We start from the raw sequence: 22,300 nt of genomic DNA, 5'->3' as shown, positions 1-22,300 counted from the left end.
TTCCTTATATTTAGGAGGCTTTAACGGTTTATGAGACTATAATTTTTTATAAGACGGACTGCACTGAATACGAATAAGTGGGTTCGCTACGTGATAGATTTATAATGCAATGGTTACTTACTTCCGGCGTAACATAGGTCGCTTACTAGCGTTCAGATATCTTTGGATCGTATTAAATAAAAGGTTAAGGTGATATGACGAATTTTAAAATTATTATATAAATCGTATTAAGAAAAGCATGTTACAAGACTTACAAGAGTATAGCCGGCCACGTGACGAGTTTTGAAGCTAATTTAATATATTTTTTATATACCTATATGCCACCAGTCCTCGTCTTACAAGGTTGTGCTCTCTTGTCGCATTCCATCACCAAATACGTCGGACAAAACGCAGCGGCCTTATAGAATAATAAGTGCTGTCGATACCCATTCAAGTCAGCGAAATCGATTACATTCTACTCCTACTGATTGCTATTCGAAAATATTATCATACATCATCATTACCATTGTGAAACAAACATCAATTGCTCACGAGTACCTACGTGCAACTAATAAGCTACACACGATATCCAACCCGCTTTTGTTTTATTAGGAAAACTTTCAAAATGTAATGTGCTTACATGTAATAAGCTAAAAATATGATTGTCATATAGGTATAATTTTATATTCAGAAAAGTTTCATCTGCTACAATTGGTACATTTACCCGTGTTTGCGGTAGTTGAATGATATTTTCCAATCGATCAGTGGGAGATTTGCCCTCCTAGGTAAGTATCTACAACAAAAGGAGGCGCCAAAAGGGTTTTTTTTATTATTAATGGTATCGGTTGATCAGGTTTGTTTTGTGGATCAGATGTCTGTATGGGACCCATTGTCTTAAAGCAATACTAAAGTCATAAATGTTGGTCAAAGTCTGGCACCCTGGTACAGACTGCAGACCTAGGTCGACGGTGCTTGACATCAGTTATGTGTTCCTTCACCCGAGTGGAAATGCTATGTTTCGTCTGCCCGACATATGATAGGCCACACTCACAGTCCAGCCTGTTTGAGGTCTTGTATTTAATATTTTATTATTTCCATACTTTTTTAAGTTTTTAATTTATTATAATAAATTGCTCATTTTCTATCTATTTAGTTAAATTTAGTTATAAAATTCAACATGTGTCAACAACCCTGATCGCGTGACAAATAGCCGACTCTACCTGATAGCCTAGCTACCTGGGCCAACCCAGTCACTTCCCGGAGGGCTTTATTTTATGAATATTATTAACCAGGCTCTATTATGTTAAATACCTATTAATGAAAATTATGAAAGTACACACCTTTGGTAGGTGCCAATTAGAAAGCCGAAGCATATTTGCAGTACTATTTCGCCAAGTAGGTAGTGATACAACGAATAGTACTTAGCTACTTTTACGAATAGTAGCTATGGATGCTATGATAAAGCTTTTAAAATTAACCTTGCATTTATACATATACATCGACATGGCTACTTGGAATACTTGGCTACCAACTGATAGAAAATTGTTTTACGACTCTTCAAAATAAGAAGGTTATCATTTCGACAGGTTTTTTTTGTATGTTTGTTACCTCAGAAAGAACCCCGTCATTTGTGATTCAATTTGGAGTTATTTTTTGTTCAAGAGCATTATTTTAGTTCCAAGTTAGTTTCATATTTGTCTAATCCAGTTGTGATTTTGGGGCATTTGGGGACCCATAAGGAATTGACGGAAATCCTCAAATGTCATAGGCATTTGGATTCCATGAAGAATTGAGGGGACTTGACCTTGAAACTTGAAACGTAACCGTTTCGTAACGTTTTTAGTTTCATGACTGTTTGGCCAGACAGTAACGAGTCCTGCAGAATACTGCCTCACTCATAACACAAAACCGGCCAAGTGCGAGTCGGACTCGCGCACCGAGGGTTCCGTATTTTTTTAGTATTTGTTGTTATAGCGGCAACAGAAAATGAAATGAAATAAAATATATTTATTTGCATTAAGTGTGGTAACATTCATGGTCAAAATATGTAAAATTTGATCACACACTTAGCTAATAATAAGCATGCAAAAACTTACTAAACTAAAATTAAACTACAGTGAGTACAGACTAACAACTATAGGTAATTAAAATATTTACAAACATGCTATGATTTAAAAATTAAATTAATACAACATTATATTACAAATTTCAAACTTATTGTTCATGTTAAATGCTAAATAAGGACAACACATAATATATCATCTGTGAAAATTTCAACTGTCTAGCTATCACGGTTCATGAGATACAGCCTGGTGACCGACAGACGGACAGCGGAGTCTTAGTAATAGGGGTCCCGTTTTTACCCTTTGGGTACGGAACCCTAAAAACTAAAAATGGAAAAATAAAATTCACCATAAAAAAGAAGTCCATGAAAATGTAATGTAATAAAATACTATCCCTTTTGTATGCGCTAGCAACTGTTAGGTATGTTTGAAGTCGGTCCTAAGCTAAATAGTTACAATACTGGTAAATAAAACCCCCAAACAATTAAGAGCCCGGTAAATGTAAATTATACAAAATGATGTATAAGAACAGTTTCAGCAAATGTGGTATTGTAGATTGTTTACGTTGATATTAAGTAGATTTTCAGAGAAATTATCACTGGTTTTAAAGTAATTTCTGGAGAATATTGATTTCGTCTTACTTTCTTTTACACTACTTCAGTCATAATAACAAAAATGTAGTCTATTAAAAGTGGAGTACTAGAATATGTGTAATACAAAATTACCATTATAGCAGTCCAAACTTTACGAAATTTACAAATAAGACCGACAAAATCAGTGCTTTACGCGCGTTTACCTAAACGTCCATCAGAAAAAAAATCATCATCATCAATAAGTAACAAAAGGTGTACAATTTCACCGACTAAATCTATCAATTTTACATTTTTGCGACTAAAATCGATACCGGGCTCTTAATGGACATTTGAAATGTTTAACATTTAAAGTTTCCCTGTAAGAGGTACGTTAATAATTTAATGTTAGTATGTCTCACGACAGTTTAATACCTAAGATAATTTAAAATGAGTTCTGAAAAAAATTCGAATACCTTTTTAATACTTGGCGAATACGAATACTCGTTAAAACGCTGATATTCGGCGAATAATTACTATTCAGGCAAACCAATGAGAGTTCTATGGACGCTCGCTATAGGCTTTACCAACTTGCAGGCGACTTTTCACTTTAACAGGTGCAAAAGAGCTTATTACACTATCCTAATTTAGTGACTAACAAGAGGGATGACGCTTTACGTGAGAAACGATACGATGTATCTCTTATCGCGTCTCACGTATAGCGGCGTCCCTCTTGTTAGTCACTAAATTTAGCAAAGTGTAATAAGCCCTAAATTTTTAAGACAAATGATATTGCAAAGTCAGCAAAATTATCCTTTGTATGCAGAGGTGAAAACAACTTTATTGTTGGTGGGCATTAACTACTTCAATTAGATAATATTGTCTTCGGTTACCGCGATAGTTACTCATGAAATAAAACTATGAACTGTCACCCGTTGACCACGAACGCTGTAAAGAGTTCGAAACGTCGGGATGTATTATAAATTCAATATACGCGATATAATCCGTTTTCATAGTTTTATTTCATACTTCAATTAGAGTTTTTAATGATTCACGGTCACCCGTGAACATGATGCATGTAACTGCGTCGAAATATCGGGAGCTCACAAATAATACAAAAGGTAATCACGGTCTATATCCCGGTCAATATAAGTCTAGATTAACTACTTCAGCCGGTAAACATATATAATCTATTGATCACGTTAATCGCTTGATTGCAAAATGGAAATAGTCGTTTTCTATTTACCGCTCTCATCGTAAATGCACTTTCTTCGCGTTCAACTGACTCGGGTACGGGCACTGTAAGAAAGTATGTCAAAGCTAACTTAAGTAGGAAGTGCTAAGCGCTTTTACGAGTGTATTTTCAACGCACAAAGTTTCTAAACCTGAAAATTAAAGAAGCTAGTTGCTAATATAGGGTGTTTTTTCAACACCTGGACCTTTATGGTCTTATGTTTTTATAATCTCCGAGTTGTGCTTTGCAAGCCTATATGTATGGAAGTCAATCGGTAGCGGTTATGTTCCATATATACGAGTACGGCAATTGCCTTAAAATACGCGGCAATTCACGTGCATTCTGATCAAAAACACGGCATACTTGTAAGGCAGCTGCTCCATTGCTGTATCTCCCATACATTTTTTCCGCACTGTTGCGCAAGTTTTTGTGATACGGCACAATATTCTTAAGATTTTCTCTTGATTTGAAATTTAAGACTACCCACGCGTACGCGACGTACGCGGAAAACACAGCGCAAAATTGTACAGAGGAACAACAGAAAATTTGATAAATTTAGTCCCCCGTGTGTCCTTGATTTGATGACTTTGATGTAACGAAAGCCGTATACGAGTAAATTTATAGAAAGAACCACCAAAGATAAAGTACCCAAGTATTTATCAATTTAATAATTTTCATCGTCAGGACAGGATAATTTTAGAGTTAGGATAGTCGCATTTTACGAAGCTAGAAATATAATAGTAGTTTTGTAAATCGCGACCTAGACCAGTTCGCTTAGTTTTTAATGAATATGAAATACCTACGCCTGTAAAAGTAAGTAATATATTTTTATTTTATTTTATTTTATTCGGGATGCTTACTGCCTAATATACATAGGTTAACAGACTTATCTACTAAATGCAAATTACAAGCTTCCACATATATACTGCTAAATAACGTAAACATGAAGGTTTCGAAATAGCACAGTATTACACTATATTTGTAGTATATTCATAACAGAAAATACGCAAAGTTGTCGGGCAGTTTGAACTACTATTTAAAATTATATTTTTAACATTATTTATCTTACTATGAAACAAATCTACATCGGGCATATCGTTCCGATCATTAAATAGCCTAGTTGTTCGAGGGAAGAAATATTTTTTACGAATGTTATTGCGAGGAAGAGGAAGGCGAAATAAGGGCCTTCTGCGCAATTGCGAGGCAGGTATATAAAATTGCATTTTACTCACCAGATCCGGAGAATCAACTATACCTTGGGCAATTTTCATTAATAGACTTACGTCATTTGCCGATCGTTTTTTAAATAGAGGGGCAAGGTGGAGTTATTGGCATGACATAGAATAGTTGTCCTTAGATAACTTAAATTTGAAGGAGAGGAATCTGACAAATTTCTTCTGAATTTTTTCTATATTTTCTGCATACATCTTATAGAACGGGTTCCATATTTGGAACGCATATTCAAGTTGAGATCTTACATAGGCACAGTATATGATTTTAATTGTTTTAATTTTTTTAAAGAGATGATGTATCCTCCTATTGTCTGTACGAGTAGGTATTTTACTGTGTACATAACATATTTTGCAAAATATGAGTCAGATGTTTGACGCAGATGCTGACCACATGAGAATGTGTTTTATCCCGGTCGCTAGTCGCTACTGCATGTAAGAGGAAATAAGTAATTACCTACATAAAATCTCAAGTGCACAGTTAAAAGAAATGCTTCAAATTACATATAATCCTCTGAGGCCAGTAAAATTACTCTTCGACTGCTATCTTAGAGATTCATGTTTGCGTGCCTCTATTAAGCCGTCGCCCACTGGAATTGGGTCGTTGACCGCTGCGCTGGGCCTTAGGCCAGCAAGGGGACATTTTATCTCTCGAACTCTTCACCTATTTAACTTGTTAGTCATACGAAAATATGGTCATAAATGAACATGATATATGTCTACTATAATTTGTACATTCCTTTATAAAATGTCAGTTTATTTTATTTTATGCAGCATTCACGAATATTTAAACGGTGTATAATGAGAATTAGGTAAGTAAGCGCCACTTGCACCATCCCACTAGCCCGGGGCTAACCCGTTATACCGTTAACCCGGTGTCCAATTATACTAGTAACCATGGTAACTCCAGGTTTAACCGGTTAAACCCGGGTAAGTGGGATGGTGCAAGTGGCGCTAAGAGATAGTGGATTAGTGGAACCTCGATTACACAAATCTCAAAAATTCTAGATGGCACTGTAATAATTAATAAAAAAAACAAATGCTCTTTAAAAATAATAAAGAAAAAAACAGTTTACTGTATGAAAACAGTGAGGTTTCTAAAACATCTCTACTAGACTAATTATACACGGAGTGCGGGACAGATTGAGAGAGCGTCGGTTTGATAGGGGTACCGCATTCGTGTCATTAGTTTTATTGCAGCCATGTTGATGGCGAACAAGGTTAATGCAAAAGGGCAACGGCCTGAATACCGTTCGTCCTACACCCTCCTTCTGGACTGGAGCGAGCTAAATAAACATATTCAAGTACATACTGAGTAGGTACAACAAATAATAAGAGTGATGGGACAGGCTCACTGTCCTCAGATATTGCAGGATTTAAGTTCTTGAAGGAAAGGCGTACTTGTTTCATTTCGTTAACTACGGAATAGCATTAATGCATTATGAAAACATGATATATATTGTACATATAATGTTTTAGAAAATTTTATTGACATGGTTAAAACCTAAGGAACGATTCCTTGATATTAACAAGAACACTAACCTATTATTTAACCGTGTCAACTTCTTTAATTCGAGTTTTTTAACTGCCTTTGTTAATTCAAAGAACATAAATATAAAATAACATAATAATTAAATCCAAAATAACCTCACGCATTAGATGTGATGTAGTAACTTGCTGAGTAAACCTACCGATGTAAACGTAATTAGAATAAAATAACCATGAACGCTATTAAACCGCGTTAAACAATATGTCCTGCGCAGGCTGGAGCATTACCAATGCACACAAGCAAACTTAAAAACAAGCATGATATGAATTCTATAGCCCCGCCGACGTGCGATGTGCCATGTTCTGTTTTGACGCATACAAAGGTAACGTCGTTTCCTACCATAGAAGGTAGGATCCTATAGAAGTGGCCTACCGGGTGTGCCCGTAAGGGACAGAACATACGAAATGCGACAATATGATTGGTCGAGTAGATTTGTAGCCCACCATAGTCCATACAAATTTACGGTGGGGAATAAAAAAAAAGTGAGACCGTAACAAGGACAAACAATAGTAACGCTTTCTCTTCTACTCTTACTGAAAGATATATAAGACTATCCCGTTCTGACAATGACAGTTCCCTCCACCACTCATGCCTAATCCAGTTTTATACTAGATTCATGTTTCCTACCTACCTAAAGAATGCGCAAGCGTTGTGACCAATGTTTTATCACAAGTTTAATATTGAAATAAATAAAAAACATACTATACAGGTATGTTAATTTTAGATTTTGCAAGTATTTACATTTTAAGTTTTTTTTACCAGTCTATAAATAACAAACTTAAAAAAAGAAAAACCGACTTTATAAAGGATAAATTAAAATATTATCCCTTCTACAATATGCGCTGGCAACTAATATGTTTAAAGTCAGTGGTCGGTGCTAAGCCAAATCTTAAAAGCGTCAACACACTTTCGAACCGAATGCAGACTCCGGTGCGGTTCGCTAAAAATTGTTTGGGGGTATTATTGGCCAGGATCGTAATTAAATGTAGGTTTTTGGCTTGTTCACGCATGATATAAAAGGACTATATTATTTTAGTCTTTTTGAAGTCGGTTTGTAGGGTTCCGTATCAAAAAGGTACAAAAGGAACCCTTATTTTAAGTTGTTTTTATTTTTCCATTTTTAGTTTTTATATTTTTTATGACTGGCCAAACAGTGACCTAACTAAATAGTTTCGCGCTTCGGGTACGTCTCAAGTATCAAGGTGGAGTGGAGTGGAGGCCTGGATCTGGATCCATCAATTTGAGGAGTTCCCTCGATAACTCATGGAACACACCATCAGAACTGGAGTTTGACACAAATTTTCCTTAAAAACCTTACTTGCTTAACAAAACTTAATGAGGAGAGAAATCGCCAAACGTTATATGCATCGTTAAAAGTTCCGTTCTGGTCTTCATCAGTAGTTTCACTTCATCATAGGGCACTTTTTTAATGCAAACGCTTGGTTTGTTGATGAAAATACAAAAATCTAATTCCTCATTAGAAACTTGATCGACCTTGATTCGAACATAAACATCATCTGTTTATCATCTAAGCTTTTTGCCTCCCGCTGTCCTACAAGAGCATGATATGAGTCATGTGAATAACAAAAACATTGTCGCAACCTATACCTCGTTTTTTTTTGCATTAGAAAAGACTACACGATCTTGACGTCTTTTTATTGTGCCACGCCCATTTTGACCCAAGCCACGCCCATTTTGGCCACGCCCCTTTTGATTCCAAGCCACGCCCTTTTTGACCACGCCCCCTTTGGACCAAGTATTGATTTTTGGACTTAATTTTTTTCGACTGTATTACAATGATGTTACAGGATTCATAATATAAAAGTTTCGAATTCCGTTTTTCTTATTTTTTCGCAACTGTGTTAAAAAACGTCGTTCGATACACGTGCGGAAATGTCATTCTTCACTCGTCCTGAGTCATACCACTCGCCTGCGGCTCGTAGCAAGATATCTCGGTACTCGTGAAGCGGGGTTTGAAAGGATAATTATCAATGATAATTATCGCGATAATTATCGTGATTTTTATGCCTGATAATTATCGATTTGATAATAACCTAAAATTTACGAAGATTCTAAGGCGAGATTTTAAAATTTACTAAAGAATTCATCATATCGGATATTTATCGAATAATTATCAGAATATAATTATCTGGATAATTTCGTCGCCTGAATTAAATTATAAACCGTTTATAATTTAATTGTTGTGTTTATGTTTAAAAATATTTAATTTGATTAATTTAATAGCCGTTTAAATTTTTTTGCACAATCTGCAATCGTATTCGTGGCTGAAGGCGGACGGGTCCGTGCCTTCGATGACTAACCAGTCAAAAAATGACTGAATGTCTGAATTATTTCGCTTAAAATTTAGTTTTTTCTTTGCAAGTGTGATGAAAAACATTAGGGGGTAATGGCCATTGGCCTGCGGCTATCGTGAATTGTAGACGTCGTTTTCAAAATTTTACTTACCCCCCTCTTTGCCCAATGTTCTCCTATATGATTAAAGGCGGCATTTTTCAAATTTTGTTACCGGCTTATACATTAAGAAAGTAAAGTAGGTATGATGCCTAATAACTTGCGCCTCGTTATAGGAGTTATAATTATTCGTAACGCGCATTCCTATCTAATACACCCACCACCGCCTGCCTAATACGTGCTCGTCCGGGAAATCGCTTGCTTATTACCGTTGTACTTTCACGCAATAATTTCTAAACTTCGGTATAAGATCACCGGCCTATGCGTCGGTTATGGTGGAAATGTTTGCATACTTAAGTACACATTTTATTTCCTTGGCCCTTTCGGTCTCGCCTTATCAGTATAGAGAAAACGGACAGGTGTACAAATATTGATTGTTGCTCCATGGCAAACCTATTTGCAGCAGGTAAGACGTGACGTGCATACATTCGTGAGCTAACCTTTACTCATGCAGTGTCTGTCAGCAGAAGCTATGATCAGAATATAATTCATAGTTATTTCATCACCTGTGCAGTCTGTGCTTATGCTGGCCAAAAAAAATTACAGAAGTAGAAACTGAGAAATTATGATTTCCTAGGAATGTCGGCTTTAATTCTGCATTATTAATTAAGTATTTACTAATTAATAATTTAAACACATGGAGTACTTAAATCCAACTACAGCTGGCGTCTTATATTCTACAAGTCTTATTGTTCACGAATAAAAGCAACACTGCTAGATTATTCAGGTTTGCATGACTCTTTTGAGTTTCATTGCAAAGAAAGTTTTCCTGACTTTCGTTTTCCTAACTTTATGGATTATTTTTATTAAATTTAGTTATATTAGCTGTTCCTAATCGTTCGTGAAGTAGGCTCAAGGATTGGGATCGGGCTCAATACTACCTATAGTTTCCGAAGTATGGCTCAGTGGACAATGGACATGGATTTTACGAACTCTATATTTTTTCGTGTTCTTATTAAAAATCTGAAACTTTTTGTATATTTGGATGCTTGTTGCTTAATTATTCCAAATCGGTATCACGGCTTTGAATTAAACTTGGCACAGACAGATACTTTAAAATCTGGCTGCTGGTATTACTTTTATACCCAGCTTGGAATTGGAACAGTGTGGCGGTATCGGTTTTGTTGTGATTGTTTGTCGTATACGAAACGCGCAAACGGCGTTCCAAGGCTGCGCCTATGTACTCCCTCTGATCTTCTACTAGGTGAATAGAATTCAGTTTTACTTTAGTCGTTTCATTAGCTCCTGTAGCCAACATGTAGCCCATTATGGGTACCTATGTTTCTTACTTTATAGGTACGTCCCTGTTGGGAGCTGATGAGAGTAATAAAATAGTCACAGGGATTTTTTAAAAATTATAACTTACGGGTACTTGTACATTGAAATATACTAGGCTTCGTCTTTATCTTGACTCTTGACATACATGTTCTAAACATGGCGTAGCGTTAGCTTGTCATATATATATACATGTCTTGGTAAATGGACTGGAAGATCGAATGTTCGAATCAAACAACCCAACCAAATTTAACGCAATTCAAAGCAGTTATATTCCATATATCTTTAGCTCGCTTAACAGGCAGTCCAACAACATCGATAGTCGTACTTAAAAATGTTGGCAGCTTCTGGTTAATTAGGATTTCAATGTGAACCTTCATTTGACTGAAATTGAACTTTATGCACATACACTAGGTCTATGTTGCTCTGTGGTCTGTGGCGGATAAATCGGTCTTTCGAGTTGGACCTGTGGTGCCGATATATCGGTCATTGGCGTCCAAAAGGTTAAATTTATCATACCTACTCGTACTCATCGCGTCATCATACACAAACCTTGTTTGTTTGTATTATAATTATGCTATTCATAAACGTGTGAATAAGGGGGTAGAACTCGTGTAAATGTGTCTGTTTAGTTTAAAACCCCAAGTATATACCTAGTAGGTAGGTACGGGTAGGTTCTACGGGAGTAGGACTGAGCTTAGACATGGAAAGCAGATACCACAGGTAGAAGGCATGCCACAAAAAGATTAAATAAGATAACTATAGCTATATTTTTGAGTATGATGAGTGCACCCATACTTTTACACTTGACTTTACAATTGTAAAAGAAAATGTAAAAATTAATGTGTCCGGAATAAAGGCTATTTCAGTTAAATTCAAAATGTATGGTTTATAGTAGATTAGGTAATAACTTTGTATTGAACTGTTTTAACTTGTGTTTGTAATAGGGTTGTTCAAGTCTAACTATTATTTTGTTTTTTAATATCTTTATTTATAAGATCAACTGCTCAACAATAAATATGCAGTGTTGCATCCTTTGCATTTTCTTCATTTCAACTTAAAAATACATATACCTACTAATATTGAACAGTGATAATGCATGCATAAGTATTTTTTTAAGATCCCTCATGAATATCATACCTTTATGTGTATCTCAAGTCCTATATTTAAAAGTTCTTCTCAATATTGATACAGTCGACTCTTCTTAATTCTAAACTCAAGGGACTTTAATCAATTATTATTTATTAACTGCTAATTTTTTAACAATATCAAAAGGGTAGAGGTACATACATGTACATACATAATGTGAATTATTTATCAGTCTTTCAGAATGAAGTCTGTAATATTAGTTTGCTTCAAAGCACATTGCTGAGACTGATCAATAACCTTTTTTAATTAGAAATAATGCCTGAAATGCTTTTACAATAACAAATGCTTGTAGTGCAAGGATGATGAACTTGAACTTGTCTCAAAATGTAGGGTACGTACCTCTGCAATCTGATAACTTTGATTTGTCGTGTTTGACGCCTATGAGTTCGAATTACTTCGTCTGTAGCGATGATTTTTTTTGTTCAAATTACAAAGTGCTTAAAACTGTATTGATTTTTTCGAAATATCAAGAGATGTTCTAGGGAGGGAACTGGTGATAACTTCGAATTATAGAAATGTTCGATTTATCGCAGGTTTGAATTAACGAGATTTGACTGTATAGGAATAACTGCCAATTTTTTATTTAATTAAATTCTAAGTTAAACAAAAAGCTACCATTTTAACGTGATATACAGTGCGGAAAAAATCTATGGGCCCTGGAGGGAAAGTACCTTATAACCTTATGAGTCCCCGGCAAGCTCGGCCGAATTTCACCTTACCATACAAACGGATTTCGTTCTCATTTTAAAACTATATGTTGGATTGTAATGAAACTTTGCACATACAATAACATGAGGTATATCTAGGTCTGTAATTAGTTTGCATGAAAAAATGCAAAATCATTACTAATGGAGATAAAATACCAATAAAGCACGGAAGAAACAATATGGAATATGTTGAAGACTTCACATACCTGGGACAGCTAGTTTCCTTCAAAAACAGACTCGACAAGGAAGTAGACTACAGGATTAGTAGAGCGTGGTGAAAATATTGGTCTCTATAATCAATTCTGAAGAGTGATATGTCGATGGCCATAAAGAAAAAGGTATTTGATACTGCTGTCCTACCTACCTTAACTTACGGTGCCCAAACCTGGAGCCCCATTGAGAAACATATTCATAAACTGAAAATCTGTCAAAGAGCTATGGAACGGTCAATGTTAAAAATTAAAATTAAGGACAGAATCAGAAACGAAGTCATAAGAGAGAAAACTGGAGTAAAAGATACAATATACGCAATAAAAAAGAACAAATGGGCCTGGGCTGGCCATATATGTCGAACAACGGATAACCGGGACTAAACGTGTCACAGAATGGTCACCAATAGGAATAACGAGAAAACAAAAAAGACCAAATAAAAGATGGAGAGACGAGCTAGTGAACTTCGACAGATACTGGTGGAGAACAGCACAGGATAGGAAGGAATGGGAAAAACTGGGGGAGGCCTTTTCCGCTCAAGCGACATGCAAATAATAAACCAATAATAATTGAAATTTATGTAATTGTAAAAAAAAAGAAGCATGAAATAAAGGCTATTACTACTACTAATTAGTTTATATAGCTCTAGTATATAAAGCAAACGAAATAGAGCAAAAACAAGTTTTGTATAAAAACATTAAATTCGCTGTATTTTTTTACTATTGTATCTGAAGCTACATAAACTAATTACAGACCTAGATATACCTTATCCTATTGTAAGTACAAAGTATAAGAGGAATCTAGCGTTTTAAAATGAGAGTGTAACTATGTTTGTATGGAGAACCGAGCTTGCCGGGGACTCTTAAGTTAGCTCATTTTACTTAAAGAAATATTCTTTTATTTTTAAAAAGAAACAAAACTGCCTTCAAAGATTTTTTTAGTTCGCTTGTCTCGCCCGGGAATCAAACCGACAAAAAATTCCAAAAATAAACACTTTTTATTCTACTAGTTGATACAGTTAATTTTAACGATAACATTTCTCCTAGAAACATAAGGTCTTACGCTCATCTGTCGTACAAAATATCCATAAATTCGAATATTTTGTACTCTCTTTTAGACAAGCGAAATTGAAAAAAAAAAAAAATCTGTGAATGCAGTTTTGTTGCTTTTTAAAAATAAAAAAAGAATGTTTCATTTAAGTAAAATGAGCTAACTTAAGGGTTTAAGGCGATTTCCCTCCAGGGCCCATTAAATTTTTCCACCCTGCATAGATCTAACCACAACCAGACCAAGTATGACCCCAATATAATACATAAATTAAATTCGAATAATAAAAAAATGTGACATTCGCAGAAGTCGCAAAATTCGCAGTTGCTATATCGTAGTTCAACGTTTTCAATTACTGTAACAAATGTTGGGAGCTATGCAATATTTAGAATATACCTCAAAATCAAAAACGTAGTAATTTTAACTACAATATAAATTCGTCGATACACGATAATCAGCAACAGCTCTAAAACCGGTCCTGAAATTCCAAGTACCCGACGTCAGAAATTCGGATTTCTATGCGATGCCAGCCAGTTGCCCGTTTATAAGTTTCTAATAAAAACAAAAGACAAAAAAATGCCATTAGGTTTCATTCAGCACTTACCTCGTACTTTACACCAGCCAAACGCAGCCATGTTTCTACCTTCAAGCAGTACGGGGATGTCGACGGCAACACCGGTGTTCGCGAAAACTGATACAAATATACGATATCTTTTTCGAAATTAACTTTATGCACTGTAGGTTTTGGTGGTACCGGTTCAGGTTTTTTCTCTTCAGCCTTTTCTTCTACTTTCTCTGCCACAGCCGGCGCCTCTTCTTTAGTTTGACCATTATCTACGGCGGCATCTTCTTTCTCTTTTTCAGTTATAACTGGTGCATTATTCGTTACCTCTGTCGCCATTTTTACAAATAACTAAGTGTTTTCACAATCACAAGACAAGCCCGACCCGAGAGACAGCGCAAATAAATTTAGTTCACAGCCGCTATGCTAGGGCGCGTTGCACACGCAGCATTAAGTTAACAAAGGTGTCCGTCCGCTTGCCGCTGGCGATCTGCCGCATATGATAAATCAAAAGAACGACTGGTTGCTAAGCAACGCTTAAAATGGCGGTTACGCTCCATCCAATCAGCTTTCGGCGTAGTCATTGTGAACATATTGTGAAGCACATTTCATGTCTTTTTAATGTAATAAATCTATTAAATCTCATTTTATTATACATCAGATTGTGGTTAAAACCAGTAATGTATTTTATAAATATTAATTAATATAGTTTAATAAAAAATACCAGTACAAAATTATTATTTATGGCACCGGAAGTTATTGTTTTCGCGCGTAATTCAACACATTTTTTTCCCAGTAGTTACCACTAAAATTTTGTTAGACGTCAGTACTAATAAAAACAGTAGGTATAAATAGTATTTTATACATACATATTGGGTACTTTAATAAATAATTGAAAGTCAATTATTGTATTAGATGTCTTAAAAGTGGTTAAAATAAAAATAATAACAGTTTTACCGGTACAAGTGCAAAAACTAAATTAGTCAAGTAGAAATTAATGTTCGGATGAGATTTATGTTATTAATTGTAATTTGAATTAATTATACGAATATGAAATATATTAAGAATACATGAGAATACGAACCATATACGAACGAACAAACAAATCAATCAAAAACCAAATATTTTTGATTACTTTATCTTTAATTAAGGAAACTAGGTTTAATAATATTATCATATATTTCTGCTTAACTGTAAATGTATACAACCGTATGTTTCTTAATGGTAACTAGTGGGAATAACCCGTAATAAGCCCTTTATTCTAATGTTGCTTAAGGTACATGATGGGGCCAATTATATTATATAACTATACCTATAGATAGGTTATAACAGGGGTCGGCAAACTTTTGAGAAGAGCCAGGGTGTAAGAACTCTCAAGGGTTCATTTTATGGGTGACGTAAAGAGCCGCAATTGTACCTACAAAGAGACGCATGCGGCTCGCGAGCCGCGGTTTGCCGACCCTTGGGTTATACTCATTCATAAGAAGGAAAAAAAAATACTTCCATATTTATTTCATTACCTTAATGAATCTGTTTTTTGTTGATTAATTTTCGCATATCATTCATAATTGTTATACTCGTTGTCAAACAAAAGCTTGTATCTTTCTCTTCCTGTGTGCGGGAGCTCGATAGCACGTGCACATTTCTTTCTTTTCTTAGGCGTAACTAAAGGTAACAGGTAAAGGTCACGGACAGGATCAGCCACATCTTGAAGCGTGCTTCTATAAAAACATATTTCAAGCCAATGAAGAAGATGTCACAATTCCATGAGGCCTGTAAAATGCAATACCCCTCTACAGACTGCAGGAGTGTACAGGCTGGACTGTGAGTGTGGCCTATCATATGTCGGGCAGACGAAACGGAGCATTTCCACTCGGGTGAAGGAACACATAGCTGATGTCAAGCACCGTCGACCTAGGTCTGCTGTCTGTGAGCATGTCATGGATAAAGCCAATCACTCAATCAAGTTTGATAAGCCTCTGGTTCTTGCCAAGGAGAAGCGTTACATACCCAGAATGCTGCGCGAGGCCATTGAGATTAAGAAATATCCAAACTTTAATAGGGAAGATGGCTTTTCTCTACCACCAGCTTGGGATCCTGTAGTCCATCTGATAAAGGAGCAAGCGAGACATAGACTGTGAGACCTTAGTGTTGGATGATGCTGGACATTCTGATGTTTTGAAAAGATGTGTCCCGCCGAGTTTGTTGCCGGTCCCATATTGGGATACCCTCCTACAATTTAGGAGGGAATTAAATCTTCTCGGGTCCGTGGTGTAGGGTTGGAGCCGGCATAGTTTTTTATCGCGTATATATATATATCTTTACTTGAAAAATAATTATAGTGTATAACTAGCCTTATGAACCGATTTTGCATGTACAACCAGCCTTAAAGTTTGTAGTCTATGATTGTTCATTATTTTAGTATGTGGGTATTTTTGCACTTTGTAATTTTTCCTCAGTCACCCGTTGACCACGAACGCTGTAAAGAGTTCTAAACGTCGGGATGTATTATAAATTCAATATACGCGATATAATCCGTTTTCATAGTTTTATTTCATGAGTAACTATCGCGGTAACCGAAGACAATATAAAGGTAACAACTTATACAATTTGTATAAGGTAAGCGCTTCAATCTTGGTACGCCTATAACCTATTGAGTTATAATATCATTGGATGGGGCCAATAAATAACACCAAACCAAAAGCGATTTGATATAAGGTCACATCTCAATCTCACATCTATTGCTAGCGAATGGCAGAGGATTATCAGCATTCATTGTATACTCTGGCAAACCCACTTTGTAACTAGAATCAGTTCGCGCCTACAAGTTTTAAATTTGCCGCCTTTTCTACTGACGGAAATGGCTTGCCAAACTATATTTTATGGTCTGGTTACGAGACAGCATAATCAGCTAGTGTTGCAAGACTTGCAAGCATTTTTGAAAATGTTTAAAGTAACCCATTTACAGAATAATCCCAACATGCTTAAAATAAAATAAAAATCGGATTTAGAAAATATTACACTTTATTAGTTTATCGTCAATAAAAGCATAAAAATAATATAGGTACTCGATGTATCTTAATATTTACCCACTGTTGTAGTATTTATAAGGTAGGTAGTCAAAAAGTTATCACACGTTCTAGGTACTAAGTGTATTAACAGAACTGTAGGTATTATAGTAATTCAGATTCCCAATTGTGTGATCACTTAATGATTGATATAAGCAGTTACAATAGTACATTGTGATACAAGTGTGCTAAGTTGGTTATTACACACGAGGCGATATTGTGCGCGCGAGCTTAAGCGAGCGCACAATAAGAAAGCCGATGTGTGCCGACCTACGGTAGGCATATTTGTTCTTAGGAATCACGTTATTTAAAAAAAAAAAAACTAAAAGTACTTACAGGCCAACGGCTGAAATAAACTAACCTGACCAGATTTAATGATTTACTTTTTTTTTTTCCGTTCGACTATAATGAAATTGACCGTTGCGAATATTCGCATCCGCATCCGCAACCGCGGAACTTCCGCATTATTTTTAACATCCGCATTCGCATAAAATAGATGCGGAGCTTAATGCGGATGCGGATGTGGAACAGGTAGGTACAGGAACGTCTTAGCGACGGCGTAACTGTTAGGTCATTTCGTCATTAGCCAATAGGAATCTCGTTTCGTTTTTGTGATTCGTCGATCGAGCACTTTAGCCTATAACGGACAGTGACAAGAAGTGAATAATTTGTTTTATTTGGACTTTAGAATACTGATGCGATTGTGGGCCACCTATATTCTTGTTCAAATACTGTTTCGTTTTTTTTTAAATAAAAATTACTAAAGTGTAATATTTGACGTTTTTTATGTGCCTAAACTCGACATCCGCATCCGCGGATGTGAGACTAAAAATCCGCATCCGCATCCGCAGATGTCAAAAAATCGGCATCCGCAACATCCCTGCCAATCACAGCTCGCCAAAATCGAGAAAAACAACTGTCTAAAAAATTATAAAGTTACGAAAAGGTGTCGTTGATTAACCCGCCGACCCCTAGCGGCCGGGGCGCGTACGAGTATGAAGGTATAGCGGCTGCTCGCGTATCTTACTCGTAGCTGTATACTTTTGGTTTGTTTACCTATATGCTTCTACTAGTTTTGACTAAATGACTAAGTATTATTTTTGTTGACACGTAGAAAAACAATTGTATACAATAGTGATATCATCATGCTTTACATTCTCGTACCCAATAAGGCTACTTAGCAAGCTTCGTGGCCTTAACACCCGTACCCGACTGAAAAGCTCTTCATTGTATCACGATTGTATAAAATTCTATTTCAGGACTTTCTAACTATTTCATCAATTTCCAGCAGTAGTTCACAGCCGGTAATCAGTGAGTTTCTGCAGTAGTTCGTAATAGAAAAGGGTCATTACCAAAACATACTGCATGCACTCTGACTGAGTTCACAGAAGGTACAAGCCGGCTACATGGAGTACTCTATACTCGTATCTATACTAATAATAATATAATATAATCGAAATCCTTAGGTAAATATGGATAGGATTAGGAACGACTGCTCTACATGTAACATTGTTTATACTTTGTTAAGTTATTACTACAGGGGGCCTGTTACATAATATATCCTGCATAACAATTTACAAATTGTATTTCAATTTTCAAGCGAAACTTTCTTACGATTTTGGATAAATTTTCATTCCTTATTGTAAGTTTTAAATGTCAAGCAATAGGCCACTGTAAAATATACAAATTCACACGCACTGTAAAATAAAATTATTAATATTTAATAGTTATCAGTATAAATAAATCTAAATTCTAATAAACCTTGTGATGGGTTGTTGCATTGATTGTTGTAAAAAAAATTTACATTGAATTCATACCAATGAACTCGTTTTTATTAAATTGTAAATATTATTTGATCATTTTACCATAAGACGTTAATATTATACATTAGATAGGTAGAGCAGTTTTATTAAAAAGTATCTAAAACATCTTAAAACTTTTTGTTACAGCCAATGGGTGTAACCATATGATTATTTTTGACACGAATGCATTTTTGAGGTGTTTAACCTTGACCTCAGGCAAAGCGTGATATGCCACCCACATAGTATATCGTTTACCATAGTCAGGTTTTAGCTCCAAATCTTCTACAATATTATCCCTGATAATATTATTTTATGATCTTCATTCACAACATGCTCCTAAATCCAATAATGTTTCTTTGGCAGTCGTTTGAATTCACTTGACCAGAAATTTCGATGGTTTATGACGAAAAACTGGAAACTTTACTTAAGAGGCCGGTGTCGATTTTAGTCACAACAATGTAAAATTGATAGATTTAGTCGGTGAAATTGTACACCTTTTGTTACCTAATTGAAATAACAAGTACTGGTTTCTATTAGCACGTCTTCTTATCTTACCTTTTATCAGATCAATTTTTTGAAAACAGACTCACTAAATCAGTAATGTTTGCTTTTCTGATGGACGTTTAGCGCGTAAAGCACTGATTTTGTCGCTCTTATTTGTAAATTTCGTAAAGTTTGGACGGCTAAACATGGTAATTTTGTATTACACATATCCTGTACTTGACGTTTATCAGACTACATTTTTATTATTATGACTTTGAAGTAGTGTAAATGAAAGTTAGACGAAATCAATTTTCTTCAGAAATTACTTCAAAACAAGTGACAATTTCTCTGAAAATCGACTTAATTTCAACGTAATTTTGATACTTAAACAATCTACAACATTTGCTGAAACTATTCTTATACATCAATTTGTATCATTTACCACCATAAATTTTTGATGAATTTTTAAAAACTGCCCCTTCTTTTCATGTATTACCGGTGACGCACGCTCGCGACCTCATTATTAAAAGGCAAGATGAGAAGACGTGCTAATAGAAACCAATACTTGTTATTTAGATATTACGTAACAAAACGTGTATAATTTCAACGACTAAATCTATCAATTTTAAATTTTTGCTCCAAAATCGACTACGGCCTCTTTTCAGAGAAATGAAAGCAGATAGATCGGACAAATTTTTGATATTTTGTAGATTTTGAGTGTAAGGTTATCTAATCTCATACTTTGCTAAACATTCATGCATTTTTGTAATATGACCAGAATTAAGATGTGGGATGACACTATCGCATAGCCTTGTAAGAGTTTGACTATGTCGGAACTATTCCGCCCATAGCCCGCTTAGTAGTCTTGTCGTATCATGTAATAAAATTCTTATTGTGTTCAACCTATAACTAGGGAATTTGCGTAGTCTTTAAAGTTTCCTTCAAAGACTTGTCCTCTTAGGAGATTTACAGTTAAAAACTGATTATGGTAAATGATATACTAGGTGGGTGGCATATCACCCTTTGCCTGGTAAAGAATACAATTTGCCTGGTAAAAAATACAAAGAATACAATATGGCAGTTCAATACTCAGACAGGCATTGGGATTACCGTATCGCACGTTTTTTTTTTCTGGTTTACATTTTGCCGTCGTAAGGGTCCATTGCAATAAATTTGCTTTCAATTTCTATTGCTCTTATTCACACTCTGATTTGGTTGTTACATAACTTCTGTGATATTAACCTATTTACAGTGTTATGTACAATTAACATATCATATCAGTGAACAAATCCTGAAAGAATAAATTACTTTGATACAAGTCACAACACATTGGCTTTTGTCAATTACATCGAGTCCGCCTAGTGCACTGATATTTTTACAATACAGTAGTGCGTACTAACTATCCAAAAAATTACCATTTTACTTGACAAAAATAATAACAATTTATACGTTTCTGAGTCGTCAATTAACAAAAGTGTGTTAAAGAGAAAAGTACTTTGTCAATCCATGTAATTCCGATGTTACAACATAACAGCAAAGACGTGGAGTGGACAAAGGTGTGAACTCCGTGAAGGTTGCGGTGCGAGTTATTATGACTCTCAAACCACGCATATACGTAGTAAACTGCAGAGTTAAGTGACCCCCCCCCCCCCCCCCTGCGTAGAAATTTGTTTGCAGAGGATCACTTAACTGCAGCTTTACATCGAGTTGTCTAAGCATTCAACCCTCGCGGCTAAAGTACTCACTGATCAACCAACGATCATCAACTGAATGAAAATAGGCCTGCAACACAATAGACAGCATGTAACAAAACAAAACACGAATGGAGTACGGTATTAAGAGACGCAAGTAAATCCCGCTTGCCCATGATAACTGCACTGTACAAACATAATATATAAGAATACAACAATTCGAATAACTCATATACCTACACATTATGCAAGTATTATAAATAGTGAAATATTTACAGGTTGTCGTGTTGAAAATGTCTTAAGTTATAATTGTAATAATAAGAGGTATTAGAAGCCATTGTGATGATGGAAAAGAACTTATATGTTAGTCATGTAGTAGGTTTTTTCAATAATAATATCTGTTTGAACGTGATGCTTACATTATCGGCCACTATTTTAAAACTTGTTAGAATGGATCAGATATTACCCAACCCACATGCTGACACTGACGAAACTTACATGTAATCAATGTAATTATCGTCTTGTTATAGAATTGGAATAAAATATCCAATCCCAGAAAATACATATTAAAATTCATAAATACTTACAATTAGTTATACATGTATTTGTCTTAAAGGTAAAAGGTACTTTATAACTATTTTACACTACTACTCATATTACTAATGTTAGGTTACAGGAGATCTTACCAGTCTACCTAACCTAACAATTATCCTAAAGCACAAAGTTCATATTTAATAGGGGATATTACTGCAATGTTCTGCCACCAGAGTGCAGCAGTAGCCCGTTTGGTAGACCATAGAGTAACTTATACATACTGTGCCTTTAAGAGTTTTTTGACAAGTTTTCAGAGATAATAAAATATGACATTGATGCACCAAGGCGGTTTGTTTGCAGAGAAGCTACCGGGAAACGCGAATCCGAATTTTCGCTATCTGCCTCTTTATCGCTCGAATATGCAAGAGCGACAGAGATGTTAGATAACGAAATTTCGATTTTCTTGTTTTGTGATAGACCCTCAGATTGTGGTAGTGGTGCCCCCTGCGCAGAGTTTCGCGTAATATTCCCTATTCTTAAAACGCCATACGTCATTTACGAGCGTCACTTACACGCCATGAGCATGGGCCCAAGCAAAGAGGGTTACTGATATAGTAAATTTTGTAGTCACAGTAAATTTACTGCCATCTATCGACACACGATTAAAACTAAAAATG

At 35.4% G+C, this 22,300-nt stretch overlaps 1 protein-coding gene across 1 annotated transcript in view; it reads right to left on the bottom strand.

Moving 5' to 3' along the window:
* LOC134754361 (failed axon connections) overlaps positions 1-14,530 on the bottom strand; it is a 43,672-nt gene extending 29,142 nt beyond the window's left edge. The window contains exon 1 of the mRNA XM_063690656.1: positions 14,088-14,530. Within this exon, the coding sequence (XP_063546726.1) occupies positions 14,088-14,384 (297 nt within the window). The 5' untranslated portion in view covers positions 14,385-14,530. The remainder of the gene's footprint in view (positions 1-14,087) is intronic.
* Positions 14,531-22,300: the final 7,770 nt, after the last annotated feature.

The sequence above is a fragment of the Cydia strobilella genome, chromosome Z (genome assembly GCF_947568885.1).
Source record: "Cydia strobilella chromosome Z, ilCydStro3.1, whole genome shotgun sequence".
NCBI classification, from domain to species: Eukaryota; Metazoa; Arthropoda; class Insecta; order Lepidoptera; family Tortricidae; genus Cydia; species Cydia strobilella.
This window is presented reverse-complemented; position numbering and strand designations above follow the sequence as displayed.